We start from the raw sequence: 19,661 nt of genomic DNA on the forward strand, positions 1-19,661 counted from the left end.
GGTAAACAAGGATCAAGAACATTATTTTTAATTTTTCTGGTAAGGGGAATGTTATCAATGTCACCATCAGATACATGCAAAATTTTGAATGGAAATGTTAGTAAGTTTTGCCAAGACTCGAGGTTGTTGTTTTGTAAACAATTATCTACTGCTGTAGTCAATGCTTCGGCCACTGCGGACCTAGCACCACGTGGTATTCGTTTAACTAGTGATGTTGATTGCTTGAGCTGTCCGAGAAGAGTCTGAAGTGGAATGGCAGGGTTTGATGGTGGCGTTGACAAATTGTCGTTTTGGGGACTCGGAAGTGAGGCAACTGGGCATATGCGGACATGGTGAATACGCGACTGGTGGATATGGAGGCCCCTTTCTGTTAAAAAACTTTTACTACATACTACACATAATTCCATTGAAAATAACAGTAACTTGATATCGCTAGAAGTTCATAATAAATAATATAACTAGATAAATTACCTTAAAAAATAAACTTTAGCACTAAACATATAGACAAAATAGATCATTATTATCACCACTGCACGATTTCAGATGGAATAGTTACTATTTTCGAAGAAAATCATTAGATTTGTAAACAAACGTTTGAAAATTTTCACTTGGATGACGTTGTCTTGTCAGACGTCAAGACGTAGGGGCGCTTCCAGCGCCCCCCGCGGGCGCCGCCGCAGGCCCTCGCCGCGGTCTCCACAACTTCGTTATTCCAAATGAGCTGGCTAGCGCTTGGAGTGGATAAATCGTAGGATTTCGTAAATGTTTACGTGATTTGATAATAAAATATCAATGACGCTGATTCGTTGCCATGACAGTCGATAATATATTACAAAATTATCCTTAGTTCAACATAAAAAGAAATTAAAAAAAGATATTGCCTATTGTCTAACCTTTGCTACATAAAATATTATTGAAATTCAAAAACTAAATATACATTAATAACACTTAAATGATAATCTCAACACCATTTAGATCTTCATCACTCGGCAGTTTCACTTTCTTTGGATCAACATAGTTGGGGTCAACAGGCGGAAGACCAGCTTTCTCACGGCGGCGTAACTCCAAGAAGGCCTCTCGCTGAGCCCAATCTCTCAAACTTACATCAGGAGCGTAAGCCCAAGCGAAACCACCGAAGACTAAACATAAGGTGATCGTGAAGAAGTAGGACGCGTGGTGAGCACTCGTATCATCATCTTTATTTTCATAATCAAATCCATAGCTCACCCAGTTTTTGTCTTGAGGTTTGGTTTCGCAGGCGGCGGTAGCCGTGGCTGTTTCGCTATTCTTCTTGGACGTTGAAATGGTGCGTGTAACCTTGTTTACATGATTCCACAGACATCGTTGCATCACAGGCATGTGACGCAGTTTGATGAGCGCCGACATTATATTACAGAACAAGAGCTTCAACCAGTTGCAATTATAATTTAAGATAATATCATGCAGGCCATGCAGGGTTATATCGTTACGAAACCATCGAAAGAAAATATTAGCGAGCAATTGACATTTCATGACATTAGGTTTTTTCTGATTCGGACATGCCCAACATCAAATAATTCGGCCGAATATTTTCTTTTAAAGCTTTTTTACAAAAATACCTTTTACCATCGCAGGATTCTTGGTATCTTTTTATTGCTACTAAGATCATTTAAATGCGCAGTTTTTCTGTTTATTTATGTTTTTATTTTACAATTATTTAAGTTACAATTGTACGGTCTATAGAAGCCTAAACTTATAATCGATTGAAATCGATTCGAACGTGAGTTAGGTTTAATAGGGCAACATTCTTTTATAGTGACAGGTGACAGTACTTGGACAGTACCAACATACGCTTGTGTGCGCTTGTGGCTTGTTCCCTTGTTCGGCTTGGGCGACTACGATTATTTTTCTGTGAACTCCGTATTCGTGTTAAACTGATATAAAATTAGGCTTGTACTGTAGTATTTTTGTGGTAAAGAGACTAAGAGCTTCATCGAGTGCTAAGCTATCAAGATGGTTGTTCGTCAATACAACGAAGAGTTGAAGTATTTGGAAAAAATAAATGCATATTGTTGGAAAATTAAGAAGGGATTTCAACCCAACATGAATGTTGAAGGCATATTTTATGTAAATAATTCACTAGAAAAGCTTATGTTAGACGAATTGAGAAATGCATGCCGGCCTGGTATGACCGGCGGTTTTCTTCCCGGTGTAAAACAAATTGCAAACGTAGCGGCTTTACCGGGTATCGTAGGCCGGTCTGTGGGGCTGCCTGATGTACATTCGGGATATGGTTTCGCTATTGGTAATAAGATATAATCTTTTAAAATTACAACTCTGCCAGTAATAAATATGATTATTTCACAACATAATTTTTGTATTGCATTTTTTCAGGTAATATGGCAGCTTTTGATATGTCTGATCCTAAGTCTATTGTATCTCCTGGAGGAGTGGGGTTCGATATTAACTGTGGAGTAAGGCTATTGAGGACCAACTTACATGAAAAAGATGTCCTACCTTTAAAGGTACTTATAAGTTTGTTTTCCAATTAGTGGACTCGAATTTTTCCAATTAGTGGACTAGAATTAAACATCTAAGATTGTCTTAGATCCCATATATGCTAGTTTTTGACAAAAGAGCAGCAAGTAATGTATATTCAATATTTCATCAAATGGATGCAAACCCTGGGGACCGATTTTTGAGTCTCACGCGTTCGAATTCAGAAAATTGTCACTGAAAATAATAGGCAATTCACCGTTTTCAACCGGTATTTTAGTGACAGTGAGACTCAAAAATCGGCCCCCTGGTTAGAAACTGGCACACTAACCTTTTTACCTCTATTTTTCTATCCTACCCATAAGAAATGAGTTGAACTATTTACAACTTACATAAGATAATGGTGTTCTCATTATCTTATGTAAGTTGTAAATAGTTCAACTCAAAAATATGAACATGTGGGAGGGATCATATCAAATTATAACAAATTATTTTAGAACCACAAGCCTACATGCTCATGACTTTCTAAAATAATCCTTAAACTGTTTGCAAACTTATCAAATACTGTCCTTTCAACCTCTTTTGCCAAATATACAAACATACTAACTTTCATACACCTTATCAATTTCAGGAACAATTAGCACAGAGTCTGTTTGACCATATTCCTGTGGGAGTTGGTTCTAAAGGTATTATTCCAATGAATGCCCGTGATTTGGAAGAAGCACTGGAGATGGGCATGGATTGGTCACTAAGAGAGGGTTATGTGTGGGCCGAGGACAAGGAACACTGTGAAGAATATGGAAGAATGCTCACAGCTGACCCTTCAAAAGTTAGTCTTCGTGCCAAGAAGAGAGGGTTGCCCCAACTTGGAACCCTTGGGGCTGGTAACCATTATGCTGAGATTCAAGTTGTAGATGAGATTTATGACAAATATGCAGCTGGAAAAATGGGTCTAGAAAGAGTTGGACAAGTCTGTGTGATGATTCATTCGGGCAGCAGAGGCTTTGGGCATCAGGTTGCTACTGATGCCTTAGTGCAAATGGAAAAAGCCATGAAAAGAGATAATATTGAGACTAATGATCGGCAGCTAGCCTGTGCCAGAATTAATTCTGTTGAAGGACAGGATTACCTGAAGGCAATGGCAGCAGCTGCCAATTTTGCCTGGGTAAATCGTAGCTCTATGACTTTCCTCACAAGGCAGGCATTTGCAAAACAATTTAAAATGACACCTGATGATCTGGATATGCATGTTATTTATGATGTTTCTCACAATATTGCAAAGATGGAGGAGCATGTTGTGGATGGGAAACCGAAAACTTTACTGGTCCATAGAAAGGTAAGATTTCATTTCAGATTTTATAGTCTTAAACTTAAATGTTCTTTAGGGACCGGCCACATCAGAGCGTCGCGTGTCTCGGGGCGCGCAACGGACGTCCGCGCCACGCCACCTGAGTGTAATTCAAAAAACGTCACACTCAGGTGGCGTGGCGCGGACGTCCGTTGCGCGCCCCGAGACACGTGACGCTTAAGTGGGAACGCTGGCATAGAAAACTGAAAATCTCATTTCAAGTACATATCTTAAAGGACCACTCATGGCTAACTAATACTTATCCTGATGTCATATATTTTATTTACACATGAAATATATAACAATACAAATATGGCAAACTAAGGATGTATAAGGGAATCTCATACCGGAATGGCAGAGATGCAGTGAGCACTTTTATTGTGAAATAATTTTAAACTTTATCTACATATTTAAAAAGACCAGTATCACTTCACTAACTCAAAGAGGTCACGAGGCACCGCGGGCAGCCGCACAACCTGCTTGAGTTAGTCAAGTGATACTGGTCTTTTTAAATATGTAGATAAAGTTTAAAATTACCTCGGCAGTGGCCACTGACGCCCACTGCCAACCGCTGCCATTCCTGTGTGAACCGACCCTAATGACAATACCATTGTTTTTCCTAGGGTTCCACAAGAGCTTTCCCTCCCAACCACCCACTGATCCCTGTGGATTATCAGCTAACTGGGCAGCCTGTCCTTATCGGAGGTACCATGGGAACCTGCAGCTATGTACTCACTGGCACTCACCAGGGCATGACTGAAACTTTTGGCTCAACATGTCATGGAGCTGTAAGTATTTTTTGAGTCATCATTTTAGGGAACATACAGGCAATCTTCCTAGTAGTTCAATTACCATATTTTTCGACCAAATCCCAGAATATACAATAGTACAAGTATAGAAGGATATATAATTCTTATAAACAAAAAACCGCATACGTGCAGCCAATATTAAGTTCTATTGCCCCGCATAAAGGTCGTTATTATGTCGCGCCTTGTCAAATACTTAATATAGGTAAATAAACTCTGATAGAATGTTATATTCGAGATTAGTTGTTTTCTGGGTGCAGTATAACAGTATTTCTATATTTTGGTCTAATTACCTACATCACAAGCCTTATTGAGCTACACTGCCTAAGAATGTCCTATGGCATTTATTATATGTATGTCTTCTATTTAACTAAGACTTACGCCGTGTCTTGCGTGGGCGACGGTCGCGCGACCGTCGCCGTCGCGTCTCATACTTCCATATCGATAAGGTTTGATTCCGTATGCGTCGCATCGCCGTCGCGCGACTATCGCGCGACCCTCGCCCACGCAAGCCACAGCGTTATTTATTAGCCTTTTCATGAGCGGACATGGAATATGTTGCATTTAAAACTCGCGACGTTTAAGGCCCATTAAACAATATTTATCATTTAATCCTTTGAAATTGAGAAATTGAAAGCAAAACGAACTCAATTTTGTCTTGAAAATACATCGAAACAAGTGATCATTTCTCCGAAAATCTACATGCTATCGAAGTTATTTTAGTATATAAATAATCTGCACAATGTGCTTAAATTGCTGTTATCCATTTGTCGTTATAATATTTTATCATGATTTATTGCCAATTTTTTGAAAACTAGCCTTCCTGTCGCTATTTTACCGGCGACGGACGCCTGCGATTTCAGTGCCGCGCCGGAGCTCGAGGAAGTGAGACGTATGTCGTTTCGCTCTCCGAGTTTTCATCGCGAACGTCGAGAATATTTATCGTTGTGTGGGTCGGACGCCTTGTTTATACACGGGCTATCCTCGCATTGTGTGTGTGTAAACAGCGACCAACGAATTTGATCCTAGATCCGTAAATATTTGCTTTTGTAATATTTTGTTATGTTTGAATGTTAAAGTATTACAACGTTATGATGATAAATATGTGAAAATTACAATACGGTCAAGATGATAAGACACATCAAGATGGTACTCGGGATCTGATGATGGAGCCAGAAGGTGGCCACCAGTACCAGTGAACCATGTAAGTAAACGACTTCGTGTTTAGGCTCGTTGGGTTCGTCTCAACAAGACCTTTGAGAAGAGGTGGTACTCAGGGTCTGATGATGGAGCCAGATGGTGGTCACCAGTACCAATGAACCATATGACTATACCACTTCGTGTTTGGGCCCATTGGGTTCGTCTCAACGAGACCTTTGACAAGAGGTGGTACTTAGGGTCTGATGATGGAGCCAGATGGTGGTCACCAGTACCAATGAACCATATGACTAAACCACTTCGTATTTAGGCTCAATGGGATCGTCTCAATAAGACCTTTGACAAGAGGTGGTACTCAGGGTCTGATAAGGGAGCCAGATGGTGGTCACCAGTACCGATGAACCATGGAACTAAACCACTTCGTGTTTAGGCTCATTGGAATCGTCTCAACAAGACCTTTGACAAGAAGTGGTACTCAGGGTCTGATGATGGAGACAGATGGTTGTCACCAGTACCAATGAACCATATGACTAAACCACTTTGTGTTTAGCCTTATTGGGTTCATCTCAATAAGACCTTTAACAAGAGGTGGTACTCAGGGTCTGATGATGGGGCCAGATGGTGGTTACCAGTACCAATGAACCATGGAACTAAACCACTTCGTATGTAGGCTCATTGAAATCGTCTCAACAAGACCTTCGACAAGAGGTGGTACTCAGGGTCTGATGATGGACCCAGATGGTGGTTACCAGTACCAATGAACCATATGAATAAACCACATCGTCTTTAGGCTCATTGGGATCGTCTCAATAAGACCTTTGACAAGAGGTGGTACTCAGGGTCTGATGATGGAGCCAGATGGTGGTCACCAGTACCAGTGATCCATGTAACTAAACCATTTAGTAATCAGGCTCATTGGGTTCTTACTTCTTCTTAAGAAGACCTTTGACAAGAGGTGGTACTGAGGGTCTGATGTTGGAGCCAGATGGTGGTCACCGGTACCAATAAACCCATGTAACTGAACCACTTCGTTTTTTTATGTTATTCAAATGTGCGAGTTGATTTTTGGTGACCACAATCTCTCTCCATCATCAGACCCTGAGTGAACACCTCTTGTCAAAGATCTTGTCGAGACACCCAATGAGCCTAAACACGAAGTGGTTTAGTCATATGGTTCATTGGTACTGGTGACCACCATCTGTCTCCATCATCAGACCCTGAGTACCACTTCTTGTCAAAGGTCTTGTTGAGACGATTTCAATGAGCCTACACACGAAGTGGTTTAGTTCCATGGTTCATCGGTACTGGTGACCACCATCTGGCTCCATCATCAGACCCTGAGTACCAGCTCTTGTCAAAGGTCTTATTGAGACGATCCCATTGAGCCTAAACACGAAGTGTTTTAGTCATATGGTTCATTGGTACTGGTGATCACCATCTGGCTCCATCATCAGACCCTGAGTACCACCTCTTGTCAAAGGTCTTGTTGAGACGAACCCAATGAGCCCAAATACGAAGTGGTTTAGTCATATGGTTCATCGGTACTGGTGACCACCATCTGGCTCCATCATCAGACCCTGAGTCCCACCTTGAAGTAATTAGAATTGTATTTGACTTATTTTATCATCATATTAATATATACTTTACTCTAATACTTATCATATAACAAAAGCAAACATTTGGGATGGGATCTACTTAAATATGATCACAGTTTATAATTATTACTTTAAATTTTTAAATAAATTTTAACGTAATTAATATTATTTTGCGCTATATTCTAGTCTTTTCGTACAAAATAATGTTTATTAGAAATCAAAAGTTTATATCGAGATAGTAGATTGTGGTTGTTATCTAAATTCCATAGGAAGGATCAAGATTGTTTTGTCCATTATTGTAGTGCGAGCGAGTGATAAGACGTGCTAGAAAAAAGTAACGATAGAAAGTGCGAGCGTGCGTTCCGTGAGAGCGTGCGCTATCCACTGAGTAGGCCGACATATACGCCGTGTACTAGTACACTAGTAGCTCAGCGACGGAATCGGAGAGTGAGCCAATCCTGACCAAATGTTCATTTAACTTCATTTTTAAACAAAGCTATTTTTCTTTCACATACGATGCGTTTTCAGGATGTGCATAAATAATTATGTACTTAATATTTTTATTTACAGGGTCGCGCTTTGTCACGCGCAAAGTCTAGGCGAAATATTGATTACAAAGAAGTCCTAGAGAAAATGGAAAACATGGGTATTTCTATTAGAGTCGCTTCACCTAAACTAGTCATGGAAGAAGCTCCAGAATCTTACAAAAATGTTACCGACGTCGTCAACACATGCCATGCTGCTGGTATCAGCAAGAAGACTGTCAAACTACGACCGATCGCAGTTATTAAGGGTTAAATAAGGTTCCCAATGCATTTTCATAATATAATTATAATGAACGGTGTTAAGTTATTAACAATATAAAATCTTTGTAATAAACGGTATTTTAAATCTGATGAATCTGAATCTTGTTTATTATAAAAAAGTATAATCACAAAAAACGTACAAGTTAATAACGGTAAAAAAACCCAGAAAAATCTGTTCAATAAAACTGAACATAGTAAAACATTCATAAATGGCACATTACATAGGGTTAGTAAAAACACATTTAGGAACAACAACTATAATCAAAAACAAAAACTGAAATCTAATAATGATCTAAGAATGGCATAATATCTAACAAAAAGCAATCACAAAAATATTATGTTAACAATTTGACTACTAATATATTAATACTTTGTTTGTACAAGCCAACATTAACATAAGGAGGTAGTATCTAATGACTAAGATCGGCTCACGAATGTGAATGAACTAGATGGATTTTAGTTTATCTGCTATGACTACGAGAAGCGCGGTACCGAGGAAGAACAGGCCAGGTGGCAGCACCGCCGTCGTTCGATCGATCTCCTCTGAAACTGAACACCAATAATTAATATACAAGTTCTAAGGTACAGATAGTACGAAAAATCCTCAAAAATATACTGCTAACTTTTCGGTGTACAATATAACAGGTATTTTTCATTTGACTGTACCTATGTGTCTTTGCACGAGTGATCAGCTGCGATTTAAGGCCAAAAATAAGTAAATGAATATTTCTCACCTGGTTTGAAAGTGGACTCTTCGGATTCTTCTTTAACCCAGCCCATACACCGTTCCAGTGCGGTTTCCCATCGAACTCGTCGGATCTCGCGATCTATAACGATAAAACCATGTTCAAATACCTTAAAGATAGTGTTTAGAAAAGCAAAACACCATAATTTTACACATTTATTTTAAATAAATTATTAAATTTATTGATCAATTGCAACTCAGCAGTGCGCGGAATAGTACATTTCGATACAAGTGCGAAAAAAAGGAAGTTCGAAACGAGTGGCGATAAATTAAAACACGACCGAAGGGAGTGTTTTAAATCGACACGAGTTACGAATTTCCTTTTCGCACGTGTATCGTACGACGTTTTTCAGTACAGATGAGCCTCCGAAGTTTCGACCTGCCATATAATGAACCACTTCTCGCACTAGTGCGTAAAAAAAGCACCATCTGTACTGAAAAAGTCTTTTTCGTGCATTTGTTGGAGCCGGACGATACACGAAGCATGGTGATCACGTCGCTAACAGAAGTAACATCGGTCACGTGACGCATGTTTCTCCTACAACCCGCGTGAGCTAGGGCATGGTGTCGGTTTGCGCCGGCGCTACTGCGGCGCCTGTAGCCGGTGTACTGACACTGACCCTCGGGCGAGATGGCGGGCAGGACGGTGTCGGCGGGCGGCGCGGGCGTGGCGGCGGGCCACACGCGCAGCGCGCGCCCCGCCGCCACCGCCGCGCCCAGCGCCGTGCTCTCCATCATCAGCGGCCGCACCTGCATCACATGCACTGATCGGTAACCGTGTCTACAATATGGGATTGATGGACCCCCCTAGGGTTACAAAAAAAACGTTTTTTTTTCTGGCTTGAAGAAAAAGACATGAAAAAAAAAACGCTTTTTTTCTGGAATATGATTTTTTCTAAAGTATGAAATCTCAAAACTTGCAAAGCAGTGAACACTTTTATACGGTTTTTTAGAGTTTATGTTAACTAGGGATGTTACGGAGGTGGTTTTATCGGAGCCGAAGCCGGAACCGGAGATTTTAAATTTGCATTAACGGAACCGAAATCGGAACCGAAACCGAAACCGAAGCCGAAACCGGAACCGGAGATGTATGTTTAAGCCGCGGAGGGAGAGAAATTAGTACCTAATTTTTCTCCCTTCGCCTGCGTCAAGTAATAAAATAAAACAGTGGTATTATTATTTCGTATTTTTTATTGTTAATTAAAAAAGTACCTTCATACAAATCAGTACCTACCTAGGTGTGTAGGTATAGTCTCGACATTATCAAACAGGCATGGGAAATAAAAATGAACACCTTATTGTACGATTGAAAATGTTATAGCACAGGTATGTAATACATACATACAAGTCCAAACCTGTTTTCATAGCCAGGCACGCGCCGCGTACCACAGAATATATAATAGTACAAGTACAGAAGGCCCACTGCTTTGATGTTCACGAAATGCCGCCTTTTTAAATGCCTACAAAATTCTAACAAAGAAACGAGCCGCACGTGCGCAGCGTCGGAGGATAGGGTTGCCTATGGTTTAAAACGCATTAATTCTCAGATAAATAGTTATATGATATATTGAAGTCTTGCGTACTTTCTAGGTACCTATATATACAGTATTTATATATTTTTGTTACAGCATTCAGCATCACAAGCCTTATTGAACTTTTCCGTGGGACTTAATCAATAAGATCAGTGTAAGATTGTCCTATTTTATTCATGATGTCTATTTAACTAAGCATTATTAGCCATTCTACAAGTGGACATCGCATATGAACCTTGAAAAAACTCGCTACGTAATGTAACAATAGAAGGTGCGAACGTGCGTTCCATAAGAACGCGCGCCACCCCTGATTAGGCCGCGAACTCGCGGCCGCCAGCATGTACTTGTAGCGCGGCGATAGAATCGCGGAGTGAGCCGCCCCTGCGCGTACTGCGGCCATTAAGTTTCGGTTTCGGTATGACTTTCGCTTGAAATCAATCGGAACCGAAGCCGAAGCCGAAGGTGTGAAATCAACCGAAAGTTTCGGTATATCGGAACCGAAGCCGAAGCTCCGTAACATCCCTAATGTTAACTATTAAATAAATTTAATTTAGGGTAAATCAACTTTCTCTTGCCTGTTATTGCCATAGTTACATTGGTTACGGTCCCCGGAGTCACGCTGGTTTTATGCAAAATTATGGTACTGAAATTATGCAAGCATGCATATAGTCCATGTTTGTAGAAGGAAAATTAAGGAAAGGGCTTGTTAACACCCGAAAAATGCATGTTTGCATAGTTTATTAAACTAGACTACATCCATGCTTGCATAATTCCAGTAGCATAATTTTGCATTAAAACCAGCGTAACTCAAGGGGCCGTAACCATGGCATTAACTGGCAAGAAAAAGTTGATTCACCCTATAACAACTTTAATTTCTGGTTTTATAAAACTAACATTTTTACGAAATTCTGTAGTTTGTAGGTACTTAGTTTGTAACCCGTATAGCTCACCGTGTGTACTTACCACGGGTATGCCCAGCGTGTCGGCCAGCATCTGCATGAGCAGCCCGTTCTGCGACATGCCGCCGTCTGCGAGCAGCCGGCGCAGCGGCGCGCAGTCGGCCGCCACCGCGTCCGCTACCGCTCGTGTCTGTTGGCACACCGCTTCTAGCGCCGCGCGCACCACGTGCGAGCGCCGCGTGAAGTTGCTCAGGCCGCACATTATTCTGAAAGTTTATATCATTTTATATAAAATAGAAGAAACTTCAAAAAGTCTTTGTAGAAGGGCCATTTTTTTCAAACTTGTGCACCCCCTTTTTTGTACATGGGTATTTTACGCGATTCATACTCAGAATGGTCTTTCGATCCTGATAGAAGAAAAAAATGTACCAAGACTTCCATTCATTCCGTTACCGCCATAAAAAATGGTAACGCGTTACGTTATTCTGATTCCCATTGGAATGGGATAAAACCTTGGGACACTTTTTTTCTCCTATTAGGATTGAAAGAGCTCGCGTTTCTGAGTGGAAACCATATGAACAATTCCAAATCCAAAAAAAGTGAGGGGGACAACTTTGAAAAAAAAATGGCCCAGAAATCCCTGAGGAAGACGCTATGTCTATTAGTGAATTTTATTCAACTAAATATGATGTTGTTGGAAACGTGTTCCCTAATTGTCGCCTAGCTGTGACCCACTCACCCTCTAGCGTCCTTCCTCCAGTGCGGCGAGTATACCCCGTTGAACGCGGGCACGAAGCAGCAGCTGCCTTCGTCGTGGTCGCCCACCTCGGCAGCCTGCGTCTCACTATCCGCCACGTCCTCGAGTATACCCAGACCGTGTTGCAGCCACTGCAATGTGTCTCCTAGATAGAATTCCGTCATTATTACCAATTAATTTATTATTCAATTTATTATTGCCAATTGAATACAATCAGGCCAGAATGGCTGGCTAACGTGCCAATAATGAATCTTCCAGCTTCAGAGTCAAAACCTTTTGATTATTATTTTATCAATCTTTAATAAAATTGTAAAAATAATTATTCGCATTGGGGAAAAATATGGTACCATATCGAACAGGAAAAAGTAGAAATCGAGTACGCACAGTAAAAAGCATTGTTTCTATGGTTTTTCCTCTTCGTTACGATACATCTTCAGACGGCAAGAACATACTACAAAACGAAAAATAACATAAATATTCGAAGCTTTCAATTTCGTTGATCGCAAATTATTATTCAGTAGTGTTATATTGTAATAGTAGCTGTTGGATCTCCATAAACTAAAATAAATAAATAATAATGAGCGGTTAGAGGATGACAGTTACCTGCTATTGCAACTGATCCCTCTAGTGCGTAAACAGGCGGCGCATCAGGCCCGAGCTTGTACGCTACTGTCGTTAGGAGCCCATTTTGTGAGTGCACTATCGAATCACCTGTGAATAAATAACACAAAACTGTAAAACATAATCGGAAATTAGAGCTACGTAACTTGCATTCTGAGCGTCTGATATATATTATTATAGGTACATTATACATATTTTAATTTAATTTTTTTATAAGATGCTGAGCGACGTGGACTTTATTAGAAGGTCCAAATTACGATTTTTTTTACAAGTACTAATAATATCATATTATTATTAATATACATATTCATACCTGTATTATATAAGAGGAAACAACCAGTACCGAATGTACATTTCACTTGACCAAATCTCATGCATCCCTGACCAACTAACGCTGCTTGTTGATCTCCCAAACACTGAAACGAAAAAAGAGTTATTTACTCCCGGAATTAATCCTCAAGGAAAGAGGGTGAAAATATGTAAAACATACACGTATCAAGGGGTCTCAGTTTGTTAATAAGCGATATTGCTAAGTAATGGAACATGGCGACGACCGGTCTGGCTCAGTCGGTAGTGACCCTGCCTGCTAAGCAAGGATCGGACAAACGCCCGTCATTTCGAAAATGTAACCCTGTTCCGTACAGCAGAGACTTCCTTATGTTAATAAAAAAATTGTGTTTTATAAATTTATTGGACCATATAATTTATATCCAGTGACAAATTAGTTAATGATTATTATTACGAAAATTACTTTCGCCAATAAAATAGAATGACCAAAATTTTTTCTAAATTTTCAGGTGTGGATAACGACGTGAATTTAGGACCCATTTATGCGTTGAAATGGTCCGTTCACAGTCTACGGACGTCATAGGGGCATATGTAATCGTTGACATTGGTATATTGTTCTCCCAATATGATTGTGCCTTGGAGTTAATTTTATCATGAATTTGTTTCACGGTGATGTAGTCAGGATTCCTATTAAAAATTGCTTGAAATTTTGACATAGCTGTAGATCTAAAACTCCCGGGAATATTTTGTAAAACAGTCCTTATGTCCTTAACAATTTTAAATGCTTTTTTAAACAATTTTATGTGTAAATTCGTCCTTTGTAGTTCAAGAATTTTTTGTGGGATGACTTGGAAATATTTTTTTATGTACAGAAAATCTTTTTTTAAACTTGGTATTTTTATTAATTTCTTAATCTTTCGAATTGCGGAAACAAATTTTTCGAAATTCATGAGAAAATTAACTCCGAGGCACAATCATATTGGGAGAACGATATACCAATGTCAACGATTACATATGCCCCTATGACGTCCGTAGACTGTGAACGGACTTTTTCAACGCATAAAGCTAGGAACATACTACGCGGACGTCCGTCGTAAATCGACCGCGGACGGGAATCTGGACAATGGAAATACACATAACCGTGCAAACTATCGGTCGACGGACGTGGACGTGGCCTTGAGCGCATGGACGTCCGATCGAAATCTGGCTCGCTGGATGTTTTGTTCCGTGCACACTGATCGGTCGCGGTCGCGGTCGATTTACGACGGACGTCCGCGTAGTATGTTCCTAGCTTAAATGGGTCCTAAATTCACGTCGTTATAGGCTCACACCTGAAAATTTTGAAAAAAATTTGGTCATTCTACTCGTATTTTATTGGCGAAAGTAATTTTCGTAATAATAATCATTAACTAATTTGTCACTGGATATAAATTATATGGTCCAATAAATTTATAAAACACTTACAATTTTTTTATTAACATAAGGAAGTCTCTGCTGTACGGAACAGGGTTACATTTTCGAAATGACGGGCGTTTGTCCGATCCTTGCTGCTAAGTCGCTTGGTTTCGAATCCTGGTAAGGGCATTTATTTGTGTGATGAGGACAGATATTTGTTCCTGAGTCATTGATGTTTTCTATGTATATACATATAAGTATGTACTTATCTATTTAAGTATGTATATCGTCGCTTAGCACAGCACCCATAGTAAAAGCTTTGCTTAGTTTGGGGCTAAGTTGATGTGTGTAAGGTGTCCCCAATATTTATTTATTTTTATGTATTATACCCTAATCTGATACTTCTGTAATTACTCACCCCGGCAATTGGCACACCAAGGAGAGATCCCATAGAAATATAACCATAAATCTCAGCTGAACTTTTTATCTTTGGCAGTATTTGTTTTGGTATGTCGAAAAACCTCAGCAGGCCCTTATCCCACTGCAGGCTTCGCAGCGACATAAGTTGGGTTCTGGAGGCGTTCGTCACATCTGTGGCGTGAATGCCTCCTCGTGTGCCGCCCGTGAGGTTCTGAAATTGGATTGATACACGTCAACACACAAATCAGGGTCTTGCCGTCAAAAGTTAAACCTTATAACCAACTTCAACGTCAACTACATTTTTCATGAAATAATCCACATGCATTGCCCATTGTACTTTTAACATTTTATGGGTTGCCATGTTACCATTGCTATTATTGACAATGTACTTACTACACTTTTGAATGCATCCTAAAATCTTTGCATTAGATGTATTTAATTAGGCGTATGCCAGACTGCATAGCGTTAAACAAAGCTATGAGCGACGCCCTCTAGAATGTTGCACGAATCTGGTGTTATGCGCTATACACCTTTGAACTTGAAATAAAAGCTATATTCATATTTTATTTAATCTTTATTGCACGAAAGAAAAATCTTGCAGTACAAAAAGGCGGACTTAATGCTTTAAAGCATTCTCTACCAGTCAAAAAAAATTTATTTTGTATGGTTAATTAACTAAAGCCCATACCCATATTAGCCAGGAGTCCACTGTGCCAGCCATGCACTCCCCTGCAGCCACAGCATCTTTGATAGCTGTGACATTCTGCAGTAGCCATTTCAGTTTCACAGATGAGAAGTATGTGGATAATGGAAGCCCACTAGTCTGTGACACCGCATTTATTGCCTGTGCACCTTTGTTCTTGAGTAAATCATCAACAATTTTAGATGTTCTGACATCCAGCCAAACTAAAATCATACAAATTATTCGATTGATTAAGGAAGTATGGATTCTTTTAATACTCTCAGTGCCGAGGCACTTGGTATTTTAGATCCAAACAAAGTCATTCTAACACACTATTGGCAGTAAATATGTAAAAGCATAAGGTAGGCACATTATATCGTTATATACATAATTAAAGTACATATATAACTTCTAAGCTTAATATCTCAAAACTAAATGATTTTAAAATGGAAGCATGATAAAATATGAAAGGTATTTGAAATAGTGCTATTTGGCTATGTAAGGGCTAAGGAGAATATAATATCCAATCCAAACTTTTTAATTTGACAATCTGAATCAACATTAATAAACATTTTATAAAAATTGTCTTTTCAATTCATGGCACATAATTATTTATTAGGAAATCATAATTTACCAATGGCACTATAAAGGGGTTGTCCAGTAGCAGAGTTCCATACAACAGTTGTTTCTCTTTGATTTGTGATTCCAATACCCACAATATCTTCAGGATTGATATCTAATTTTCTCAAATTATCTGCAGTTACCTGTAACATATATTTTCTAAACATTAATAGTTAAAAAAGTAAACCTTTGTGGTAAACACTTTTAAATTTGAGTAGGAAATATGCTCAGAAATTCATAGTATACTCAATTACTTCTGACAAACATACATAAAAGAACACAGGCCATTTAAATAAGCTGGCTTATTTGGAGTTTGAAAACAGGGGTACCATCTTTATAACCACTAGAACCAAAAATTACATGTTACATCTTCCATAATGATGATGAAAGTCTGCTACATACTAACTTGGCTGTGAAACTCTTCCAAACTGTAGGTACTGTTATAGTTAGAGCTATTTTGCAATAGTGGCAAATGAAAGAATTCACCAAAGTATCTGACATCCTGAATAACAGAACTCTTTTAAATATTGATAAATCTGTACAGATTGGCATCAGAAACGTCAAAGTTTAATTATTAATCTATTATATTATGTTGCTTTTGTATGTCTGGATGTTGTCCTCTACAGCTATACAGTTCACAATTCTTAACCCCTGGAATGTCGTTGTCAAAAATTTGCTACTGAATTCAGTATGTTAGTTACAGTTTAAATTGGCTGGCATTCTCATGGAATTCTATGACTATCCAATTTTTTTGTCAATCCAGTTTTTGGCAATTTTGTATAATGCGAAAATTGCCCCATACCTAGAGCTCAAGTGCCAATAGCAGGTGTAGCGCTTAACACTGTTGTGAATTGACTGGGGTAATGAAGTATTTTCACTTTTGAGTTTTTTAAGAATGTCACGATGGTCTACAGCTCACAGAGCCACTAGTTATTTCTACGTACAGCATGTATAATCTCGTTCTGTTAAGCAGTTATGATAAGCAGAATGGTAGTTACTTCCAATAAGTTCTTTGATCCGCTACTATTGATGCTGACTGTTTAAAAGAGAATTTAATTATGCGTAAAGATATATGAAGTATTATTAAATTAAAACGGGACTTAATCGCGTAAAACTTACGTTTTATATTTAACCCGACGTTTCGGACATGACATTACGTCCGTGGTCGTAGTTTTACGAGATTAAGTCCCGTTTTAATTTAATAATATGAGTGAAGATCGTGTTAGTTTAAATCAATATATATGAAGTATGTTGAAATTGTGTACTTATTTGCAACTTTTTATCCTGTTTGTGATGTGTGTGTGCTTTCCGTGTTTTCACTCGCAATGGCCCCGACGGAAGATTAGCGTTAGCCCTCCCAGGCTAACACCATGCTGAGTCGGGACCATTTCGTGGCAATTATTATGTATGCCTTTGTGCAAAATTTCAGCTTTTTTAATCAACATCTTCAGCCCCCGCATTAGGTTTGAAATTTTGAAAATCTCATACAAACCTGAAAATTCAACTTTCAGATTCTAAAAAAAAATCGGCTGTATTATGTTAAGTATATGTTATTGATACATATCAATATAAGAAACTACCAAAAATTGCGAAAATAGCATCAAAAATCGCCAAAGTTCGCCTAGTTTTAGTACATTTGCCGAAATAGCCGCTAAAATACCGAAAATTTGCGATTTTTAACGCTATTTTCGCAACTTTTGGTAGTTTCTTGTAATAATATGTATCAATAATGTATATTGAACATAATACTGCCGAAAGTTTTTTTTTATCTGAAAGTTGAATTTTCAGGTTTGTATGAGATTTTCAAAATTTCAAACCTAATGCGGGGGCTGAAGATGTTGATTAAAAAAGCTGAAATTTTGCACAAAGGCTTCATAGACTAAGGTTCATTGATTGATAACTATTAGGTTTGCTAATTCCAAAAAAGTGTTTTTTTGATTCACCCTATTATGTATGTACCTATATTTTTGTGTTGTGTAAATAATTTCTGTTTTCACTTGTCACGAATAAATGATTTCTATTCTATTCTAATAAATACTGAATGAAAAGGATAACTAGCTGTTTTTACTTTCATTTCAAAATCTATGTCCTTTCAGTACTTACCTCAATACATTCCACAACAGCATTTAAAATTTCTAATGCATCTTGTTCAACCCATCCTTCTTGCGGGCTGAAGCGTTTTAGAGATGTTTGATGATATGTTAACACTTCTGAAGTATTCGCTGCAAAAACCTGCAAATAAATTTGACCTTTAAGTTTAAGACCACAAAATAGTAAACACAACATAAAAAGAGTATGTGATGATGATGATGAATTTAAAGGATAGTTAAAATTATTTCTATTAAATGCAGGACTCCAGTTGTTAAAATCAATGATGGGATATGGGATGTAAGGCATTGAATAATATTTGTAAAACCACTGATTATTACCAAAAATTTTACGTTGGATGTTCCTTCATCTATGGCACCTATTAATGGCCCAAATTTACCAAATGTACGCATATTCCTAATACAAAATTAAGCAATTACATAGTGAATTATTAATAATTTACTCCAAACAGTATTCAAAAATTAAAATTGGATAAATCACATCAGCTGATGGTCTGAAACAACCGTTCATAAATTACCCCACACATAAGTATTTATAACATAGATTATGTGCATTTTCAGTAAAATACTACAAATGAATAGTTAAATAGTTGGAACGTATGTTGTATTTAATATTGTTCTCAATTTTTTGTTTTTTATAAGTGTATTTTACTTTATTTCAGCACGATTACGGTATATAAAGTTTACGATATATATAAATCATAACGAAAAGTATAAAGTTTTTTTAGTATGTGAAATTAGAACGGATCTAACAATGCTTGTCATTTTGACAGCTGACAAGCACTGACAAGCTTCGCAATAAGGCTCCGCGCACACGGGCGACAAAGTTGCTCGGCGACTTTCGTATTTGTGTGAAAAGTTGCGTCGCCTCGTGTGCGCACCTTCATACTAGCCCATAGACCGAGCGACGGAGACAAAACAGTTTTGTCTCCCGTCTGTGGGGGGCCTGAGCGGGCCGTAAAGTATGGGGTATGGAGTTTAGAAATATATTTTTTTATTTTTTTTATTAATTTAACATTCCATAGTATGGGTCAAGATCACAGAATTATAATTAAACCAGAATGAGTTGTTAGCCCAAAAAGTGTGTCCACATGAGAGGTTAAAGTTGGGGCTGGTGTCCCTCTCGCACTTATTACCACTATCAAAATCATTTGAATGACGTCATCACTGTCATCATTTGGGGATACCAGTCAATATTCAAAGTTACTACCAAATCTACTAATACCCAATTAAAGGTTTTTAATAATTGCGCAATTTTTGGTTTTATGGCTTCATAATAATGACTTACCAATTCGTTACAAGGTATTAATACCCTTGCCTCAATATAATACGAAAATAATTTAAGAAGTTTATAAACTTAGTTATCATACAGGTAAAAATACTACTACTATAGTAATTTTTTAAC

General features: G+C 38.4%; 3 protein-coding genes across 4 annotated transcripts; 1 reads left to right on the top strand and 2 right to left on the bottom strand.

The window, feature by feature from the left end:
• Positions 1-829: 829 nt before the first annotated feature.
• LOC125227803 (NADH dehydrogenase [ubiquinone] 1 beta subcomplex subunit 11, mitochondrial) lies at positions 830-1,503 on the bottom strand. The gene has a single exon (XM_048132151.1). The coding sequence runs from the start codon at positions 1,384-1,386 to the stop codon at positions 949-951; it is 438 nt and encodes a 145-aa protein (XP_047988108.1). The 5' UTR covers positions 1,387-1,503; the 3' UTR covers positions 830-948.
• Positions 1,504-1,818: 315 nt separating this feature from the next.
• LOC125227796 (RNA-splicing ligase RtcB homolog) lies at positions 1,819-8,278 on the top strand. Its single transcript, XM_048132142.1, has 5 exons — positions 1,819-2,284; positions 2,374-2,504; positions 3,107-3,811; positions 4,447-4,611; positions 7,953-8,278. Exons 1-5 carry the CDS (start codon positions 1,993-1,995, stop codon positions 8,178-8,180), a joined length of 1,521 nt encoding a protein of 506 aa, XP_047988099.1. The 5' UTR covers positions 1,819-1,992; the 3' UTR covers positions 8,181-8,278.
• A 151-nt stretch (positions 8,279-8,429) lies between these two features.
• LOC125227794 (glycerol kinase-like) lies at positions 8,430-18,964 on the bottom strand. 2 transcript variants are annotated; one of them, XM_048132138.1, is made up of 12 exons: positions 18,578-18,964; positions 18,252-18,380; positions 16,162-16,291; positions 15,534-15,751; positions 14,844-15,056; positions 13,056-13,158; positions 12,725-12,832; positions 12,104-12,266; positions 11,429-11,630; positions 9,554-9,683; positions 8,923-9,015; positions 8,430-8,737 (listed from the first exon to the last, which is right to left on the bottom strand). In XM_048132138.1, the coding sequence occupies exons 1-12, from the start codon at positions 18,647-18,649 to the stop codon at positions 8,634-8,636; spliced, it is 1,665 nt and encodes a 554-aa protein (XP_047988095.1). In that variant the 5' UTR covers positions 18,650-18,964; the 3' UTR covers positions 8,430-8,633. The 2 variants fall into 2 exon arrangements, with proteins under 2 accessions (XP_047988095.1, XP_047988096.1); XM_048132139.1 differs by having other exon boundaries at positions 16,162-16,307; positions 18,578-18,963.
• Positions 18,965-19,661: the final 697 nt, after the last annotated feature.

The sequence above is a fragment of the Leguminivora glycinivorella genome, chromosome 7 (genome assembly GCF_023078275.1).
Source record: "Leguminivora glycinivorella isolate SPB_JAAS2020 chromosome 7, LegGlyc_1.1, whole genome shotgun sequence".
Classification (NCBI taxonomy): domain Eukaryota; kingdom Metazoa; phylum Arthropoda; class Insecta; order Lepidoptera; family Tortricidae; genus Leguminivora; species Leguminivora glycinivorella.